Source organism: Salvelinus fontinalis, chromosome 5 (assembly GCF_029448725.1).
Source record: "Salvelinus fontinalis isolate EN_2023a chromosome 5, ASM2944872v1, whole genome shotgun sequence".
Classification (NCBI taxonomy): Eukaryota; Metazoa; Chordata; class Actinopteri; order Salmoniformes; family Salmonidae; genus Salvelinus; species Salvelinus fontinalis.
In genome coordinates this window covers 4,768,857-4,791,419 of record NC_074669.1, presented here as the reverse complement: position 1 = coordinate 4,791,419, position 22,563 = coordinate 4,768,857, and the positions used below count along the sequence as shown (strand labels likewise).

The following is a 22,563-nucleotide window of genomic DNA, read 5'->3' as shown; positions in this document are numbered from 1 at the left end:
GGGTGGGGACTAGGGTTAGGACTGTAGGATGGGAGACCAGGGTATCTACTGACTAGCCTGGTTCCAGATCACACCATTCACTAGAACAAGCTCCCTTAAAGCAACACCACTCACTAGAACAAGCTCCCTTAAAGCCACACCACTCACTAAAACAGTATCCCTTAAAGCAACACCCCTCACTAAAAGATTATCCCTTAAAGCAACACCACTCGCTAAAACAAGCTCCCTTAAAGCAACACCCCTCACTAAAACAGTATCCCTTAAAGCAACACCACTCGCTAAAACAAGCTTCCTTAAAGCAACACTACTCACTAAAACAAGCTCCCTTAAGGCAACACCACACTACACACTAAAACAAGCTCCCTTAAAGCAACACCCCACTACTCACTAAAACATGCTCCCTTAAGGCAACACCACACTACTCACTAAAACATTCTCCCTTAAAGCAACACCACACTACTCACTAAAACATGCTCCCTTAAAGCAACACCACACTACCCACTAAAACATGCTCCCTTAAGGCAACACCACACTACCCACTAAAACATGCTCCCTTAAAGCAACACCACACTACACACTAAAACATGGTCCCTTAAGGCAACACCACACTACCCACTAAAACATGCTCCCTTAAAGCAACACCACACTACCCACTAAAACATGCTCCCTTAAAGCAACACCACACTACCCACTAAAACATGCTCCCTTAAAGCAACACCACACTACCCACTAAAACATGGTCCCTTAAAGCAACACCACACTACCCACTAAAACATGCTCCCTTAAAGCAACACCACACTACCCACTAAAACATGCTCCCTTAAGGCAACACCACACTACCCATTAAAACAAGCTCTCTTAAAGCAACACCACTTACTAAAACATGCTCCCTTAAGGCAACACCACACTACCCATTAAAACATGCTCCCTTAAGGCAACACCACACTACCCATTAAAACATGCTCCCTTAAAGCAACACCACACTACCCATTAAAACATGCTCCCTTAAGGCAACACCACACTACCCATTAAAACATGCTCCCTTAAGGCAACACCACACTACCCATTAAAACATGCTCCCTTAAAGCAACACCACACTACCCACTAAAACATGCTCCCTTAAAGCAACACCACACTACCCACTAAAACATGCTCCCTTAAAGCAACACCACACTACCCATTAAAACATGCTCCCCTAAAGCAACACCACTCACTAAAACATGCTCCCTTAAAGATGCACTATGCAGAATTCGCTCCGCCATTTCCTGGTTCTCCTAGGGGTCAAAGAATTAGCCTCACTGTCCCGTTATAAATGGACTAACCGGTAGTAGGGCCCCTGGAAACAAATACTATCCTTGAGAGTATCTGAAAGAGGCTGCAAGCTAACTATGAATGATGAAATCTTCAAGAGGGTTCTGGGGTGCTACATATTCATTAGCATTACATTCTTCTGTGCGATGGAATAAATCACGCGAGAGGCCAGGGAGGGAGGCCTTTAAGAGGGAAGAATGATCCCTCTGACCTTGTGGCTCTGGGAAAGCGGTCCATACACTCTTCCATCCACTTGTTATTACACCCAGATGAGTGTTCAGGGCTAAGTGGCTAGCAGCCCTAAGTGGCTAGGTTAGGCTAGGTTAGGCTAGGTTAGGCTAGGTTAGCTAGGTTAGCTAGGTCAGGCTAGGTTAGGTTAGCTAGGTTAGGCTAGGCTAGGTTAGGCTAGGTCACACGGATAATATGGTCATGGCGGTCCTGTGTTTTTGTATGTGAGACTGGGTTTAATTTACGAGGGATTGAAATGGGATTGTGCAGCGGCCTATGTGAGAGGCTTTAAACAGGGTGTACGTGTCCCCCAGAAAGGCAAATATATGAGTTAGCGTGTATCATTCGTTTTTATGTGTTTAAGTTAGCCTGGCTAATGTTGTAATCAATCAAGTATTTCGCTAGTAATGAAGAGCGTTGTTAGCCTATATTCCTCATCTTGTCTGTGCTCTGCTCATGTGGGATGATTCTAAGGTCATTGGCAATGAATGTTGGTCCAGCAATGTAACCAACTTGCTTTTACATTGGCTTTGTTATAAAGAGGTTTGACACATAACCAAAACATGGCCTCCCACGTTCTTCTGAGCCCGGTCTAATTCTTCACCCAAACTATGTTCTATGGAGCCTGAGGACATTCGAGAACGAGTCCTTTCTTTTACTGCAGATGGATGTCATGGCTAAGAAAGTACACCTCTAAATGTGACATTGCAGGAAACCGCCCTGATTTAGGGGCGTCAGCTAAACGACTCGAATGTAAATGTGTAGTAAAAAAAGGAAGGAGAAAGGCTCCGACATGACAGCTCACGTACTTGCACTCTTCGTCCAGCAGGTGGAGCAGCGCGGTGGGCTTCTTGCTGATGAGGTTGATGCAGCCTGTGTTGTCGATGTAGTCGATGTTGTGCCAGCTGATGCCCTCGGCCCTGTACTCCTCCTGTAAGGGGGAAACAACAGTGGTGTTGTGTCACAAACAGTGCCGGCAGTAAAAGTTGTTCACAAGTCATCCAATACATCACATTTCCCCTTTGAGTATCAATAGAGTTGATTTAATTCAATTCAAGAGAATGTCAGGTCAAAAGTTGACAGTCTGGTGAATGCATCAGAGAGATACCGTGAACAATAAATTCATCACAGGTGTTATGGGACACGCTGATAACGTTAAGAAAGCACAAGCCGCATTGAAACAGACCAAAACTCAAATCCCATCACTGACCAAAAACCAAAGACTCTACAACAAAGGTCACCAGTGTGTCCACGTCAACAGTTTCCTCAAAAAGGTCACCAGTGTGTCCACGTCAACAGTTTCCTCACAAAGGTCACTAGTGTGTCCCTGTGTCAACAGTTCCCTCACAAAGGTCACCAGTGTGTCCACGTCAACAGTTTCCTCACAAAGGTCACCAGTGTGTCCACGTCAATAGTTCCCTCACAAAGGTCACCAGTGTGTCCACGTCAATAGTTCCCTCACAAAGGTCACCAGTGTGTCCACGTCAATAGTTCCCTCACAAAGGTCACCAGTGTGTCCACGTCAACAGTTTCCTCACAAAGGTCACCAGTGTGTCCACGTCAACAGTTTCCTCACAAAGGTCACCAGTGTGTCCACGTCAACAGTTCCCTCACAAAGGTCACTAGTGTGTCCACGTCAACAGTTTCCTCACAAAGGTCACCAGTGTGTCCACGTCAACAGTTCCCTCACAAAGGTCACTAGTGTGTCCATGTGTCAACAGTTCCCTCACAAAGGTCACTAGTGTGTCCACGTCAACAGTTCTCTCACAAAGGTCACTAGTGTGTCCACGTCAACAGTCCCCTCACAAAGGTCACTAGTGTGTCCACGTCAACAGTTCCCTCACAAAGGTCACTAGTGTGTCCATGTGTCAACAGTTCCCTCACAAAGGTCACTAGTGTGTCCATGTCAACAGTCCCCTCACAAAGGTCACTAGTGTGTCCACGTCAACAGTTCCCTCACAAAGGTCACTAGTGTGTCCATGTGTCAACAGTTCTCTCACAAAGGTCACTAGTGTGTCCATGTGTCAACAGTTCCCTCACAAAGGTCACTAGTGTGTCCATGTGTCAACAGTTCCCTCACAAAGGTCACTAGTGTGTCCATGTGTCAACAGTTCCCTCACAAAGGTCACCAGTGTGTCCACGTCAATAGTTCCCTCACAAAGGTCACTAGTGTGTCCATGTGGCAACAGTTCCCTCACAAAGGTCACTAGTGTGTCCATGTGGCAACAGTTCCCTCACAAAGGTCACCAGTGTGTCCATCTGTCAACAGTTCCCCCACAAAGGTCACCAGTGTGTCCACGTGTCAACAGTTTCCTCACAAAGATATAAACAGGATCAGTAGTGTTGGGGGATATAAACAGGATCAGTGGTGTTGGGGGATATAAACAGGATCAGTGGTGTTGGGGGATATAAACAGGATCAGTGGTGTTGGGGGATATAAACAGGATCAGTAGTGTTGGGGGATATAAACAGGATCAGTGGTGTTGGGGGATATAAACAGGATCAGTACAGGATCAGTAGTGTTGGGGGATATAAACAGGATCAGTACAGGATCAGTAGTGTTGGGGGATATAAACAGGATCAGTGGTGTTGGGGGATATAAACAGGATCAGTACAGGATCAGTGGTGTTGGGGGATATTAACAGGATCAGTGGTGTTGGGGGATATTAACAGGATCAGTACAGGATCAGTAGTGTTGGGGGATATTAACAGGATCAGTACAGGATCAGTAGTGTTGGGGGATATTAACAGGATCAGTGGTGTTGGGGGATATTAACAGGATCAGTGGTGTTGGGGGATATAAACAGGATCAGTGGTGTTGGGGGATATAAACAGGATCAGTAGTGTTGGGGGATATTAACAGGATCGGTGGTGTTGGGGGATATTAACAGGATCAGTAGTGTTGGGGGATATTAACAGGATCAGTGGTGTTGGGGGATATTAACAGGATCAGTGGTGTTGGGGGATATAAACAGGATCAGTGGTGTTGGGGGATATAAACAGGATCAGTAGTGTTGGGGGATATAAACAGGATCAGTGGTGTTGGGGGATATAAACAGGATCAGTAGTGTTGGGGGATATAAACAGGATCCGTGGTGTTGGGGGATATAAACAGGATCAGTGGTGTTGGGGGATATAAACAGGATCAGTAGTGTTGGGGGATATAAACAGGATCCGTGGTGTTGGGGGATATAAACAGGATCCGTGGTGTTGGGGGATATAAACAGGATCAGCGGTGTTGGGGGATATAAACAGGATCAGTGGTGTTGGGGGATATAAACAGGATCAGTACAGGATCAGCGGTGTTGGGGGATATAAACAGGATCAGTAGTGTTGGGGGATATAAACAGGATCAGTGGTGTTGGGGGATATAAACAGGATCAGTGGTGTTGGGGGATATAAACAGGATCAGTGGTGTTGGGGGATATAAACAGGATCAGTACAGGATCAGTAGTGTTGGGGGATATAAACAGGATCAGTACAGGATCAGTGGTGTTGGGGGATATAAACAGGATCAGTGGTGTTGGGGGATATAAACAGGATCAGTAGTGTTGGGGGATATAAACAGGATCAGTGGTGTTGGGGGATATAAACAGGATCAGTGGTGTTGGGGGATATAAACAGGATCAGTAGTGTTGGGGGATATAAACAGGATCAGTAGTGTTGGGGGATATAAACAGGATCAGTGGTGTTGGGGGATATAAACAGGATCAGTGGTGTTGGGGGATATAAACAGGTTCAGTACAGGATCAGTGGTGTTGGGGGATATAAACAGGATCAGTGGTGTTGGGGGATATAAACAGGATCAGTAGTGTTGGGGGATATAAACAGGATCAGTAGTGTTGGGGGATATAAACAGGATCAGTGGTGTTGGGGGATATAAACAGGATCAGTAGTGTTGGGGGATATAAACAGGATCAGTAGTGTTGGGGGATATAAACAGGATCAGTACATGATCAGTGGTGTTGGGGGATATAAACAGGATCTGTGGTGTTGGGGGATATAAACAGGATCAGTAGTGTTGGGGGATATAAACAGGATCAGTGGTGTTGGGGGATATAAACAGGATCAGTGGTGTTGGGGGATATAAACAGGATCAGTGGTGTTGGGGGATATAAACAGGATCAGTAGTGTTGGGGGATATAAATAGGATCAGTGGTGTTGGGGGATATAAACAGGATCAGTAGTGTTGGGGGATATAAACAGGATCAGTGGTGTTGGGGGATATAAACAGGATCAGTGGTGTTGGGGGATATAAACAGGATCAGTAGTGTTGGGGGATATAAACAGGATCAGTGGTGTTGGGGGATATAAACAGGATCAGTGATGTTGGGGGATATAAACAGGATCAGTAGTGTTGGGGGATATAAACAGGATCAGTAGTGTTGGGGGATATTAACAGGATCGGTGGTGTTGGGGGATATAAACAGGATCAGTGGTGTTGGGGGATATAAACAGGATCAGTAGTGTTGGGGGATATAAACAGGATCCTTGGTGTTGGGGGATATAAACAGGATCCGTGGTGTTGGGGGATATAAACAGGATCAGTGGTGTTGGGGGATATAAACAGGATCAGTGGTGTTGGGGGATATAAACAGGATCAGTACAGGATCAGCGGTGTTGGGGGATATAAACAGGATCAGTAGTGTTGGGGGATATAAACAGGATCAGTAGTGTTGGGGGATATAAACAGGATCAGTGGTGTTGGGGGATATAAACAGGATCAGTAGTGTTGGGGGATATAAACAGGATCAGTGGTGTTGGGGGATATAAACAGGATCAGTGGTGTTGGGGGATATAAACAGGATCAGTAGTGTTGGGGGATATAAACAGGATCAGTAGTGTTGGGGGATATGAACAGGATCAGTACAGGATCAGTAGTGTTGGGGGATATAAACAGGATCAGTGGTGTTGGGGGATATAAACAGGATCAGTGGTGTTGGGGGATATAAACAGGATCAGTACAGGATCAGTGGTGTTGGGGGATATAAACAGGATCAGTGGTGTTGGGGGATATAAACAGGATCAATGGTGTTGGGGGATATAAACAGGATCAGTGGTGTTGGGGGATATAAACAGGATCAGTGGTGTTGGGGGATATAAACAGGATCAGTACAGGATCAGTGGTGTTGGGGGATATAAACAGGATCAGTGGTGTTGGGGGATATAAACAGGATCAGTAGTGTTGGGGGATATAAACAGGATCAGTAGTGTTGGGGGATATAAACAGGATCAGTGGTGTTGGGGGATATAAACAGGATCAGTAGTGTTGGGGGATATAAACAGGATCAGTAGTGTTGGGGGATATAAACAGGATCAGTACAGGATCAGTGGTGTTGGGGGATATAAACAGGATCTGTGGTGTTGGGGGATATAAACAGGATCAGTAGTGTTGGGGGATATAAACAGGATCAGTGGTGTTGGGGGATATAAACAGGATCAGTAGTGTTGGGGGATATAAACAGGATCAGTGGTGTTGGGGGATATAAACAGGATCAGTAGTGTTGGGGGATATAAACAGGATCAGTGGTGTTGGGGGATATAAACAGGATCAGTAGTGTTGGGGGATATAAACAGGATCAGTAGTGTTGGGGGATATAAACAGGATCAGTAGTGTTGGGGGATATAAACAGGATCAGTGGTGTTGGGGGATATAAACAGGATCAGTGGTGTTGGGGGATATAAACAGGATCAGTAGTGTTGGGGGATATAAACAGGATCAGTGGTGTTGGGGGATATAAACAGGATCAGTAGTGTTGGGGGATATAAACAGGATCAGTAGTGTTGGGGGATATAAACAGGATCAGTAGTGTTGGGGGATATAAACAGGATCAGTACAGGATCAGTGTTGTTGGGGGATATAAACAGGATCAGTGGTGTTGGGGGATATAAACAGGATCAGTGGTGTTGGGGGATATAAACAGGATCAGTAGTGTTGGGGGATATAAACAGGATCAGTGGTGTTGGGGGATATAAACAGGATCAGTACAGGATCAGTAGTGTTGGGGGATATAAACAGGATCAGTGGTGTTGGGGGATATACAGTGGCTTGCGAAAGTATTCACCCCCTTAGCATTTTTCCTATTTTGTTGCCTCACAACCTGGAATTAAAATAGATTTTTGGGGGGTTGGTATCATTTGATTTACACATCATGCCTACCATGTTTAAGATACAAAATATTTTTTCTTGTGAAACAAACAAGATAGAAGACAAAAAAACAGAAAACTTGAGCGTGCATAACTATTCACCCCCCCCAAAGTCAATTCTTTGTAGATCCACCTATCGCAGCAATTACAGCTGCAAGTCTCTCGGGGTATGTCTCTATAAGCTTGGCACATCTAGCCACTGGGATTTTTGCCCATTCTTCAAGGCAAAACTGCTCTAGCTCCTTCAAGTTGGATGGGTTCTGCTGGTGTACAGCAATCTTTAAGTCATACCCCAGATTCTCAATTGGATTGAGGTCTGGGCTTTGACTAGGCCATTCCAAGACATTTAAATGTTTCCCCTTAAACCACCCGAAGTGTTGCTTTAGCAGTATGCTTAGGGTCAAGCAAGCACCAGCTAGCCTTGAGCTATCCTCGAGCTAAGCCAAAATACCAGCTTATTCTAGGGCTACAATAACTCCTTTGCCAATTGGCCTGGACCCTTTATTGTCGAAGCGGAGCCCCGCCGATCCATCACGACTGGACTGCCGACGTGATCGCCCAATGTGGTCTCAACGGGCAATTCTGTTACGATGTCGCCGCAGAACCATCTACTAGCCCAGGCCCGCTAGCTTTTCTGAATACTGTGTCTCCTGCTCGCCTAGCGTAGTAGTGACTACCGAACAGCACCCTGACTCACCTATTGCTGCTCTTTTGACCCTATGATCACTCTGCTACACAGCTGATGCCCCCTGGACTGTTTCAATAACACGGTACCTCATTTAGTTTATCTGACTGACCTAACTGACCCGCTCTGCCCATTCATCGTCATTTACCCGTTGTTGTCTTAGCTCTCCTGATCAACACCTGTGATTGCTTTTATGCCTCTCCCTAATGTCAACATGCCTTGTCTACTGCTGTCTTGGCTAGTTTTTACTGTTTTATTTCACTGTAGAGCCTTCAGTCCCGCTCAAAATGCCTTAGATAGCACTTTCGTCCCACCCCACACACATGCGGAGACCTCACCTGGCTTAACTTGTCCCTCCAGAGACGAAACCTTTCTCATCGTCACTCAACGCCTAGGTTTACCTCCACTGTACTTGCATCCTACCATACCCTTGTACATTAGGCCTTGAATCTATTCTACCACGCCCAGAAATCTGCTCCTTTTATTCTCTGTCCCCAACGCACTAGACGACCAGTTCTTATAGCCTTTAGCCGTACCCTTATCCTACTCCTCCTATGTTCCTCTGGTGAAGTAGAGGTTAACCCAGGCCCTGTAGCCCCCAGATCCACTCCTATTCCCCAGGCGCTATCATTTGTTGAATTCTGTAAACGTAAAAGCCTTGGTTTCATGCATGTTAGATCCACATGACTCATAATGGTGATGTCGTACTGAAGTGGTAAGTGGAATAAGGCGGTACCGGTAAAGCTATTGAAATCCTATTAAAAAAAAATAATGGCCATTTTACACTTCATGAAGTTTACAGACTTAAGTGGACGGGTGATGTATTACGACTAAACTGACATTCTATTTACAAAATGATTGATAAAAAGGTGAACCTGAATCCCCCCTGTGATTTCAAGCATACCAGAGCACAGATGTTTTCTTCAAGTTGGTGAGAAGTCTACACATCTCAGAAGGGTGCGTAAATGTGATACACTGTTTGCATATGTGTGGCCATGGGTTTGTGCTCCGATACATCTGTAAATCATTTTCATAGAGATGGAGAAGAAATGAAGGAGCAATTGGCATGGCGGTGTAAACATTGGAGCTGGGCCCCTTTTGGGAATAGTATTTGGTACAGTCCTATTAGCTTTGGCCACTGTTCAAACGTAAACATTTGCTGCTGATAAGACTAACTGATTGGTTGGAGAGGTGAGAGCCCTGCTGATAAGACTAACTGATTGGTTGGAGAGGTGAGAGAGCCCAATGAGGGAGAGTAGGACTAAGATGCATTTACTCCTGGGCACTTAGTAAGTTAGTTAGCTGATCCTAGATCTGTACAACTTTTACCCGAGCGAGGGAGGTGGAGTAGGACTAAGTTGCATTTACTCATGGACACTGAGTTAGTTAGCTAGCTGATCCTAGATCTGTGCAACTTCTACAAGAGCGAGCGAGGGAGAGTAGAGGTGTGGAGTATTTTCCCTTATTCAAACGCCAGTGGGAGGCGCCATGACCACACTGTACTATTCAAACAAACACAAATCAGTCAGAATCTGGCAACCCTTCCATGTGGCCTCGTACTCAACCTCTGCAGTTCCAACTGTAAAATAAACTCCCAAATGAAAACAGTTTATATTGTAAAATAAACTCCCATATGAAAACAGTTTATATTGTAAAATAAATTCCCATATGAAAACACGTCATCGGGTCGATCAAAAGGTGAGAGATGGCCACGTAATCAGGTCAATTACGTAATGCTGTGTGTGGTTGCTAAGGAGACATCTGTGATGCAAGTGACCAACTCCAGGTAACACCATGTTCTATGGTTGGAATCCCAGAGAGGATTCTGCTGACGTTGACTGTCAGAAGTCAGCTGGACGCAGCAACAGGGTTGTTCATGAGGCACGAAACGGAAGAAAACGGACTCAACTTTTTTTGCTTTCTACTGCAAAACACTTTGCTCCGTTGAGCCCTAATGAGCATGACTCTGGTCATGGTGAGCGGCGGCACTGGGCAAGACACAGCATTGGCAGAAGTAACCATGGTGATGGCTCATGTTATGGGATGGCATGGGATGCTCTCTGCTCCAAGATATCAGGTTGGAGTGAGACTAGAGTTGTCTGTGTGTGTGTGTGTGTTCATAATTTATGCCACCCCAAAGGGGGAGTGCAAATCAACAGCGTGTGTAAACAAAGCAGCAAGCCTCAGAACATCAACATGACGGGACAAAAACACCACGGCAAGGAACCATGTTCTGTTGGGAAACAACAACAAAAACTCACAAAACACTCACCACACTCAAAAGACTGCATAAGAAACTCACCACAGTCCAAAGTTATCCTACTATGCTAGGCTAACTGGGCTAAATGAAGGCATTCAGAAGTCTGCATAAGCCAGGCACTAGGGCGCTAGGCTAACTGGGCTAAATAAAGGCATTCAGAAGTCTGCATAAGCCAGGCACTAGGGCGCTAGGCTAACTGGGCTAAATGAAGGCATTCAGAAGTCTTCATAAGCCAGGCACTAGGGCGCTAGGCTAACTGGGCTAAATAAAGGCATTCAGAAGTCTGCATAAGCCAGGCACTAGGGCGCTAGGCTAACTGGGCTAAATGAAGGCATTCAGAAGTATTCATAAGCCAGGCAGTAGGGCGCTAGGCTAACTGGGCTAAATGAAGGCATTCAGAAGTCTTCATAAGCCAGGCACTAGGGCGCTAGGCTAACTGGGCTAAATGAAGGCATTCAGAAGTCTTCATAAGCCAGGCACTAGGGCGCTAGGCTAACTGGGCTAAATGAGACAAAACAATAAACACCACGCAGACAAAACAAGAGTACAATGAGCCCATCTCCAGGGCTGCGTCTAGAATGGCACCCTATTCCCATAGGCCTTACAGGGCTTGGTCAAAAGTAGTGCACTATATAGGGAATAGGGTGCCAACTCTGGTCAAAAGTAGTGAACTATATAGGGAATAGGGTGCCATTTCCAAAGCAGGCCAGGCGATTATGAGTGGTAAACAAAGACAGACAGACGGATTTACCCGAGTCGGGTGCCAAGAGGGCCAAAACACCCTCATCAAAACTAAATCAAAACACTATGTCTGGAAACCTTTGCGCACGTACATTCCTGACCTGCTACAGTAAACCATGCATTTACCTCATTCCTTCTGACCATGAGGAAATATCCCTTTCTCACAACACTATCCACTCTATTGACAATGTAGTGACACTCACACACACACTGTGACTCTCTGTCTCGCACAGTATGACGCCAACACAAACCCACTGGGACACGCACACACACTGTGACTCTCTGTCTCACACAGTATGACGCCAACACAAACCCACTGGGACACACACACACACACTGTGACTCTCTGTCTCACACAGTATGACGCTAACACAAACCCACTGGGACACACACACACACACACTCACACGTTCCAGCAGGTATATCTTACTGATCATCCCCAAAGCCAACACCTCATTTGGCCGCCTTTCCTTCCAGTTCTCTGCTGCCAGTGACTGGAACGAATTGCAAAAATCGCTGAAGCTGGAGCCTTATATTTCCCTCACCAACTTTAAACATCAGCTATCTGAGCAGCTAATCGATCGCTGCAGCTGTACATAGTCCATCTGTAAATAGCCCACAATCTACCTACCTCATCCCCATACTGTTTTTATTTACTTTTCTGCTCTTTGCACACCAGTATCTCTACTTGCACATCATCATCTGCTCATTTATCACTCCAGTGTTAATCTGCTAAATTGTCATTCTTCACTCTTATGGCCTATTTATTGCCTTACCTCCTCATGCATTTTGCACACACTGTATATAGACTTTCTTTTTTTCTACTGTGTCATTGACTTGTTTATTGTGTTATTGGCTTGTTTATTGTTTATTCCATGTTATTCCATGTGTAACTCTGTGTTGTTGTCTGTGTCACACTGCTTTACTTTATCTTGGCCAGGTCGCAGTTGTAAATGAGAACTTGTTCTCAACTAGCCTACCTGGTTAAATAAAGGTGAAAAATAAATAAAAATTAAATAATAAAAACTCACTCACACACACACACACTGTGACTCTCTGTCTCACACAGTATGACGCTAATGACGCTAACACACACCCACTGACACACACACACACACACACAGGTTATGTGCTCTGACGTCACCGCTAACGAGCCAGACGTCACCGTTAAAGAACCAGAAGTCACCGCTAACGAGCCAGATGTCACCGTTAAAGAGCCCCACGTCACCGCTAACGAGTCAGACGTCACCGCAAACGAGTCAGACGTCACCGCTAACGAGCCAGATGTCACCGCTAACGAGCCAGATGTCACCGCTAACGAGCCAGATGTCACCGCTAACGAGCCAGATGTCACCGTTAAAAAGCCCCACGTCACCGCTAACGAGTCAGACGTCACCGCTAAAGAGCCAGACGTCACCGCTAACGAGCCAGACGTCACCGCTAATGAGCCAGACGTCACCGCTAACGAGCCAGACGTCACCGCTAAAGAGCCAGACGTCACCGCTAACGAGCCAGACGTCACCGCTAACGAGCCAGACGTCACCGCTAACGAGCCAGACGTCACCGCTAACGAGCCAGACGTCACCGCTAAAGAGCCAGACGTCACCGCTAAAGAGCCAGACGTCACCGCTAACGAGCCCCACGTCACCGCTAAAGAGCCAGACGTCACCGCTAACGAGCCCCACGTCACCGCTAAAGAGCCAGACGTCACCGCTAACGAGCCCCACGTCACCGCTAAAGAGCCAGACGTCACCGCTAACGAGCCAGACGTCACCGCTAAAGAGCCAGACGTCACCGCTAACAAGCCAGACGTCACCGCTAAAGAGCCAGACGTCACCGCTAAAGAGCCAGACGTCACCGCTAACGAGCCAGACGTCACCGCTAACGAGCCAGACGTCACCGCTAACGAGCCAGACGTCACCGCTAAAGAGCCAGACGTCACCGCTAATGAGCCAGACGTCACCGCTAACGAGCCAGACGTCACCGCTAACGAGCCAGACGTCACCGCTAACGAGCCAGACGTCACCGCTAAAGAGCCAGACGTCACCGCTAACGAGCCAGACGTCACCGCTAACGAGCCAGACGTCACCGCTAACGAGCCAGACGTCACCGCTAACGAGCCAGACGTCACCGCTAACGAGCCAGACGTCACCGCTAAAGAGCCAGACGTCACCGCTAAAGAGCCAGACGTCACCGCTAACGAGCCAGACGTCACCGCTAAAGAGCCAGACGTCACCGCTAACGAGCCCCACGTCACCGCTAAAGAGCCAGACGTCACCGCTAACGAGCCCCACGTCACCGCTAAAGAGCCAGACGTCACCGCTAACGAGCCAGACGTCACCGCTAAAGAGCCAGACGTCACCGCTAACAAGCCAGACGTCACCGCTAACGAGCCAGACGTCACCGCTAACGAGCCAGACGTCACCGCTAAAGAGCCAGACGTCACCGCTAACGAGCCAGACGTCACCGCTAAAGAGCCAGACGTCACCGCTAACGAGCCAGACGTCACCGCTAAAGAGCCAGACGTCACCGCTAACGAGCCAGACGTCACCGCTAACGAGCCAGACGTCACCGCTAAAAAGCCAGACGTCGCCGTTAAAGAGCCCCACGTCACCGTTAACGAGCCAGACGTCACCGCTAACGAGCCAGACGTCACCGTTAAAGAGCCAGACATCACCGCTAAAGAGCCAGACGTCACCGCTAACGAGCCAGACGTCACCGTTAAAGAGCCCCACGTCACCGTTAACGAGCCAGACGTCACCGCTAACGAGCCCCACGTCACCGCTAAAGAGCCAGACGTCACCGCTAACGAGCCAGACGTCACCGCTAAAGAGCCAGACGTCACCGCTAACAAGCCAGACGTCACCGCTAAAGAGCCAGACGTCACCGCTAACGAGCCAGACGTCACCGCTAAAGAGCCAGACGTCACCGCTAACGAGCCAGACGTCACCGCTAACGAGCCAGACGTCACCGCTAATGAGCCAGACGTCACCGCTAAAGAGCCAGACGTCACCGCTAATGAGCCAGACGTCACCGCTAACGAGCCAGACGTCACCGCTAACGAGCCAGACGTCACCGCTAACGAGCCAGACGTCACCGCTAAAGAGCCAGACGTCACCGCTAACGAGCCAGACGTCACCGCTAACGAGCCAGACGTCACCGCTAACGAGCCAGACGTCACCGCTAAAGAGCCAGACGTCACCGCTAACGAGCCAGACGTCACCGCTAAAGAGCCAGACGTCACCGCTAACGAGGCAGACGTCACCGCTAAAGAGCCAGACGTCACCGCTAACGAGCCAGACGTCACCGCTAACGAGCCAGACGTCACCGCTAAAGAGCCAGACGTCGCCGTTAAAGAGCCCCACGTCACCGTTAACGAGCCAGACGTCACCGCTAACGAGCCAGACGTCACCGTTAAAGAGCCAGACGTCACCGCTAAAGAGCCAGACGTCACCGCTAACGAGCCAGACGTCACCGTTAAAGAGCCCCACGTCACCGTTAACGAGCCAGACGTCACCGCTAACGAGCCAGACGTCACCGCTAACGAGCCAGACGTCACCGCTAAAGAGCCAGACGTCACCGCTAACGAGCCAGACGTCACCACTAGACAGCTAAATAGTCACAACCCTGGAGAATGATTACAGCCATTAGAATGGACATTCCCATTCAAGTCAACATTCCGTGATGGGTGGACCCACAGATATATTACACTTGAACTTGTATCCATCCCATTCTGTTTCTATGGTTACATCATGAAGCATTGGATTAAATAGGAAACTTTATTGTCCACACAAAACTGTAGTTCAAACAGTTAAAAATGGTATGCCAGTCGGTGTGACTGTCAACACGCCTTATTCTGTTGTTGACCTGAAGTGTGGTCCGTACGTACTGACTCACAGACACACACAGTGGAGGCTGCTGAGGGGAGGGACGGCTCATAATAACGGCCCAGAACGGAGCAAATGGAATGACATTAAACACATGTGTTTTGACGTATTTGATATCATTCCACTTATTTCCGCTCCAGCCGTTACCACGAGCCCGTCCTCCCTAATTAAGGTGCCGCCAACCTCCTGTGGACAAACACACAGAAAGAGACCTTACCTGTTCTAGCTTGAAGAGATGCTGGTTGAAGTAGTGATGGAGCCTCTCGTTGGCCAAGTTGATACAGAACTGCTCAAAGCTGTTGTTCTCGTAGTCTTCAAAGCCAAAGATGTCCAGCACTCCGATGGAAAGAATCTGAAGTGAAAGAGAGAGTTTAGTTAGATGTGTTTTATCTATATTTAAATATGAAACATTTTAATACATAACTCAACTCAGAAACAAAGACAATGAACTCTTGATGAATCTTCCACTACAGACCCTGGTTTGATCACGGGCTGTATCACAACCGGCTGTGATCGGTTGTCCCACAACAGAGAGATAGATGAGGACTGAGGGACCCAACAGAGAGATAGATGAGGACTGAGGGACACAACAGAGAGATAGACGAGGACTGAGGGACACAACAGAGAGATAGATGAGGACTGAGGGACACAACAGAGAGCTAGATGAGGACTGAGGGACACAACAGAGAGATAGATGAGGACTAAGGGACACAACCGAGAGATAGATGAGGACTGAGGGACACAACAGAGAGATAGATGAGGACTGAGGGACACAACAGAGAGATAGATGAGGACTGAGGGACACAACCGAGAGATAGATGAGGACTGAGGGACACAACAGAGAGATAGATGAGGACTGAGGGACACAACAGAGAGCTAGATGAGGACTGAGGGACACAACAGAGAGATAGATGAGGACTGAGGGACACAGAGTCTCTCACATGACCACAAACCACAGCAGTGTAAATCTAACCTCATCTGCTCTCTCTCACACTTGAGCACACACACACGCACACGCACACGCACACACACACGCACACACACGCACACACACTTTTATGCACACACACACAGGCACACACACTTTTGTTCACACACACACACACAGATGGCCATTATGCCATCTGCAACAATGTTCTGGGCACACATGTGGCGACACACAGATTTGGGAGGAGAGAAGCAAATATGATCTGTGATCTAATCCTTTGGATACCCGCTGGGCAAAGCCAGCCAGCTGCCACACAGTTCCCACACCGTGCTTTCCTCATTTCACCCCCAGCCGAGAGAGAGAGAGAGACGACGTTGGAGGCAGCTTATGGTAGAGAAACATCAATTCTCTGGCAACCACTCTGGTGAACATTCCTGCAGTCAGCATATCAATCGCACGCTCCCTCAAAACTTTAGACATCTGCGGCATTGTGTTGTGTGACAAAACTGCACATTTTAGAGAGGTCTTTTATTGTCTCCAGCACAAGGTGCATCTGTGTAATTGATCATGCTGTTTAAATCAGCAGCCTTGATATGCCACACATGTCAGGTGGATGGATTATCTTGGCAAAGGAGAAATGATCACTAACAGGGATGTAAGCAAATTTATGCACAACATTTTAGAGGAATAAGCATATGGAAAATGTATGAAATCTTTTATTTCAGATCATGAAACATGAGACCAACACTTTACATGTTGTGTTTATATTTTTGTTCAGTGTAGTTACAGGGGAGAGGAGGGGGGATGAACGAGCCAATAGGAAGCTGGAGATGATAATCAGGTGACCATGATGGTATGAGGGTCAGATTGGGAATTTAGCCAGGACACCAGGGTTAAGATAAGTGCCATGGTATCTTTAGTGACCACAGAGAGTCATGACAACCAAAAGACAGCACCGTACACAGGGAAATGTCCCCAATCACTGCCCTGGGGAATTGGAATATTTTGTTTAGGACCAGAGGAAAGAGCACCTCCTACTGGCCCTCCAACACCACCTCCAGCAGCATCTGGTCTCCCATCCAGGGACCAACCCATCCAGACCAAGTCTGCTTAGCTTCAGAAGCAAGCCAGCAGTGGGATGCAGGGTGGTATGCTGCCGTGTGTCAGAGCTTGCATGAATTACGTGCGTGCGTGCGTGCGTGTGTGCGTGTGTCCTACCTTGGCACTGTGCTCCAGATCCTTGTTGTTGAGCAGAGCATGGTTGGTCCTGAACACGATCCAGTCAAACAGGGCGCTGTACAGGGATTTGGCCATGGAGTCCCGAACGGTACCAGCCTTACACACACAGAGCCAATCATGAGACATGAATACATTTTACAGTCTGCTCCAATCACAGTGCTATACACACACTGTACACACACAGTACACACACTATACACACACTGTACACACACAGTACACACACTGTACACACACTGTAAACACACAATACACACACAGTACATTCATCTAATCTGGACCATGGGCTGATCCTCCTGTAAAGCCCCCCTCCCCATTCACACACACACACACACACACACACACACACACACACACACACACACACACACACACACACACACACACACACACACACACACACACACACACACACACACACACACACACACACACACACAAACACACACACAGTTGTTGTAATCGTTACATGATGTAGATTAGGTATAAGCAACAATGGCAAACATGTATTAAATAATCTGTTGCAGTTTACACAACAAATGAATCACCCAGACATACCAATAGAGAAGTGTATGTATGTGTATAAACGGCTTTAACATACAGTGGGGCAAAAAAGTATTTAGTCAGCCACCAATTGTGCAAGTTCTCCCACTTAAAAAGATGAGAGAGGCCTGTAATTCTCATCATAGGTACACTTCAGCTATGACAGACAAAATGAGGAAACAAAATCCAGAAAATCACATTGTAGGATTTTTAATGAATTTATTTGCAAATTATGGTGGAAAATAAGTATGTAGTGCTTGCTAATCCCACTGTGCAGTGTGTGGTCTTAGAAACGTGTAATACTGTACAAGGTTATCAGACACTCGAGGCCATGACCACACAAAGACCAGGAGTAAAGCATCACCAAACAACAATCTATGTACTGTACAGTATCCATCTCTCTCCCTGTCTGTTGATCTGGGCCTATCCATCTCTCTCCCTGTCTGTTGATCTGGGCCTATCCATCTCTCTCCCTGTCTGTTGATCTGGGCCTATCCATCTCTCTCCCTGTCTGTTGATCTGGGCCTATCCATCTCTCTCCCTGTCTGTTGATCTGGGCCTATCCATTTCTCTAATGTATTAGTCTGTTGATCTGGGCCTATCTATCTCTCTAATGTATTAGTCTGTTGATCTGGGCCTATCTATGTCTCTAATGTATTAGTCTGTTGATCTGGGCCTATCTAGCGCTCTAATGTATTAGTCTGTTGATCTGGGCCTATCTATCTCTCTAATGTATTAGTCTGTTGATCTGGGCCTATCTATCTCTCTAATGTATTAGTCTGTTGATCTGGGCCTATCTAGCGCTCTAATGTATTAGTCTGTTGATCTGGGCCTATATATCTCTCTAATGTATTAGTCTGTTGATCTGGGCCTATCTAGCGCTCTAATGTATTAGTCTGTTGATCTGGGCCTATCTAACTCTCTAATGTATTAGTCTGTTGATCTGGGCCTATCTATCTCTCTAATGTTTTAGTCTGTTGATCTGGGCCTATCTATGTCTCTAATGTATTAGTCTGTTGATCTGGGCCTATCTAGCGCTCTAATGTATTAGTCTGTTGATCTGGGCCTATCTAACTCTGTAATGTATTAGTCTGTTGATCTGGGCCTATCTAACTCTCTAATGTATTAGTCTGTTGATCTGGGCCTATCTATGTCTCTAATGTATTAGTCTGTTGATCTGGGCCTATCTAACTCTGTAATGTATTAGTCTGTTGATCTGGGCCTATCTAGCGCTCTAATGTATTAGTCTGTTGATCTGGGCCTATCTATGTCTCTAATGTATTAGTCTGTTGATCTGGGCCTATCTATCTCTCTAATGTATTAGTCTTTACATCAACGTACAAGTCTGTCTGTCTCTGTCCGTCTGTCTCTGTCCGTCTGTGTCTCTGCCCGTCTGTGTCTCTGTCCGTCTGTGTCTCTGTCCGTCTGTGTCTCTGTCCGTCTGTCTCTGTCCGTCTGTGTCTCTGCCCGTCTGTGTCTCTGCCCGTCTGTGTCTCTGTCCGTCTGTGTCTCTGTCCGTCTGTGTCTCTGTCCGTCTGTGTCTCTGTCCGTCTGTGTCTCTGTCCGTCTGTGTCTCTGTCCATCTGTGTCTCTGTCCGTCTGTGTCTCTGTCCGTCTGTGTCTCTGTCCGTCTGTGTCTCTGTCCGTCTGTGTCCGTCTTTGTCTCTACTGTATTTCCTATAGCATATATCTTCCCATTTGTATAATTATCGCTCCATCTCTTTATAAAATGTCTCTATCTAGACATCTACCCATCTTAACTGTCTGCCTGTCTGTTTACACATCTCTCAATCCAGATATATGTCTGTCTGCCATCTGCAGTATGACTGACTCAGGGATGCGGGTCCATTACAATAACACTCTCGCCCATCTGCTTCTCCAAAAGAGGACAGAAGCCCAGCCAACACCTGCTCTCTGAACAGTACTGCATTGCACCAGCTTAGCAAAGCAAAACCAAGGCCCACAGTCTGTTTCTCTCTACATTTTAAGCTGATCAATGTCAATGTCACCTTAACAAGCTTTGATGTGTGTACTTTAGAGAGGCTAAGGAACAAGTGGACTATCATCAGCATTCTGATCTGATCTGTTCTATCATCAGCCTTCTGATCTGTTCTATCATCAACATTCTGACCTGATCTGTTCTATCATCAGAATTCTGATCTGTTCTATCATCAACATTCTGACCTGATCTGTTCTATCATCAGAATTCTGATCTGTTCTATCATCAACATTCTGACCTGATCTTTTCTATCATCAGAATTCTGATCTGTTCGATCATCAACATTCTGACCTGATCTGTTCTATCATCAACATTCTGACCTGATCTGTTCGATCATCAACATTCTGATCTGTTCTATCATCAGCATTCTGATCTGATCTGTTCGATCATCAATATTCTGACCTGATCTGTTCTATCATCAGCATTCTGACCTGATCTGTTCTATCATCAACATTCTGACCTGATCTGTTCTATCATCAACATTCTGACCTGATCTGTTCTATCATCAGCATTCTGACCTGATCTGTTCGATCATCAACATTCTGACCTGATCTGTTCTATCATCAGCATTCTGACCTGATCTGTTCTATCATCAACATTCTGACCTGATCTGTTCTATCATCAGCATTCTGACCTGATCTGTTCTATCATCAGCATTCTGACCTGATCTGTTCTATCATCAACATTCTGACCTGATCTGTTCGATCATCAACATTCTGACCTGATCTGTTCTATCATCAACATTCTGACCTGATCTGTTCTATCATCAGCATTCTGACCTGATCTGTTCTATCATCAGCATTCGGACCTGATCTGTTCTATCATCATCATTCTGACCTGATCTGTTCTATCATCAACATTCTGACTTGATCTGTTCTATCATCAACATTCTGACCTGATCTGTTCTATCATCAGCATTCTGATCTGTTCTATCATCAGCATTCTGATCTGTTCTATCATCAGAATTCTGACCTGATCTGTTCTATCATCATCATTCTGACCTGATCTGTTCTATCATCAACATTCTGACCTGATCTGTTCTATCATCAGCATTCTGATCTGTTCTATCATCAGCATTGTGATCTGTTCTATCATCAGAATTCTGACCTGATCTGTTCTATCATCAACATTCTGATCTGTTCTATCATCAGCATTCTGACCTGATCTGTTCTATCATCAGCATTCTGACCTGATCTGTTCTATCATCAACATTCTGACCTGATCTGTTCTATCATCAGCATTCTGACCTGATCTGTTCTATCATCAGCATTCTGATCTGTTCTATCATCAGCATTCTGACCTGATCTGTTCTATCATCAACATTCTGACCTGATCTGTTCTATCATCAACATTCTGACCTGATCTGTTCTATCAACAACATTCTGACCTGATCTGTTCTATCATCAGCATTCTGACCTGATCTGTTCTATCATCAGCATTCTGACCTGATCTGTTCTATCATCAGCATTCTGACCTGATCTGTTCTATCAACAACATTCTGACCTGATCTGTTCTATCATCAGCATTCTGACCTGATCTGTTCTATCATCAGCATTCTGATCTGTTCTATCATCAACATTCTGACCTGATCTGTTCTATCAACAACATTCTGACCTGATCTGTTCTATCAACAACATTCTGACCTGATCTGTTCTATCATCAACATTCTGACCTGATCTGTTCTATCAACAACATTCTGACCTGATCTGTTCTATCAACAACATTCTGACCTGATCTGTTCTATCAACAACATTCTGACCTGATCTGTTCTATCAACAACATTCTGACCTGATCTGTTCTATCATCAGCATTCTGATCTGTTCTATCATCAGCATTCTGATCTGTTCTCCAAGGACACAAGACATTGGGGAATGTGAAGTATTTTCTGTCAAGTGTATTTATGTGGTTCATCTTTCCTCTCTGAACCTGTAGAGGTGTTGAACTAGAAGATTAAAGACTAAACTACCCTCTTGACTTTCCATAAGCCCCTCATACAGTCGGTCTAATGTCACAATGCTGTTATTTAGTCCTTTGGTCAGATAAACTTCCACCTAAATAGAGACTACACATCACAAAAAGTCTCACATTCGCTACATCGCTACATAAAATGAACACCATTGTTGTTAGCGGTTAGCTCACAGCCTACCAAGCCCACAGGCGCTAACTAGTTTAGAACAATGTTAGCCAGCATCAGTGTAACATGTTAGCATGCCAGCTAAGTTCCTCTAATGCTAACAATGTTAGCTAGCCAACAGTAGTGTAACATCTGTTAGCATGCCAGCTAACAGCTAACAAGTTCCCTCTGGTTTTTCTATGGCGCCCCAAGCCCTGCTGTGCTACAACACTACAGCTTTAGGTGTTTTGAGATTCAGAGCCAAAGCTTTAAGTGTCTCCAGACAGACAAATCACTTTTTGGATACTTCAGCTATCCATAAAAAACAACAGTACCAAGACAGACGATTACGTGCCTCAACAAGCCAAGGGAAAATATGCTCTCCACTTACAGATGATGAAAAGCATGCTAAGCTAATATAAGTGGACTTGGAAAGAAGACTTGGACATACGACCATCAGCCTTTGGCAGTTTGGAGTGTTA

General features: G+C 46.2%; 1 protein-coding gene across 10 annotated transcripts in view; it reads right to left on the bottom strand.

Annotated features, from left to right (window-relative positions):
* Positions 1 to 22,563, bottom strand: part of LOC129854933 (unconventional myosin-IXAa-like) — a 290,182-nt gene that overhangs the window by 76,083 nt on the left and 191,536 nt on the right. For all 10 annotated transcript variants that reach the window (XM_055922128.1, XM_055922134.1, XM_055922125.1 and 7 more), the window contains 3 exons: positions 17,406 to 17,522; positions 15,477 to 15,611; positions 2,349 to 2,470 (listed from right to left, as the gene is read on the bottom strand). In XM_055922128.1, the coding sequence (XP_055778103.1) occupies positions 2,349 to 2,470; positions 15,477 to 15,611; positions 17,406 to 17,522 (374 nt within the window). The remainder of the gene's footprint in view (positions 1 to 2,348; positions 2,471 to 15,476; positions 15,612 to 17,405; positions 17,523 to 22,563) is intronic.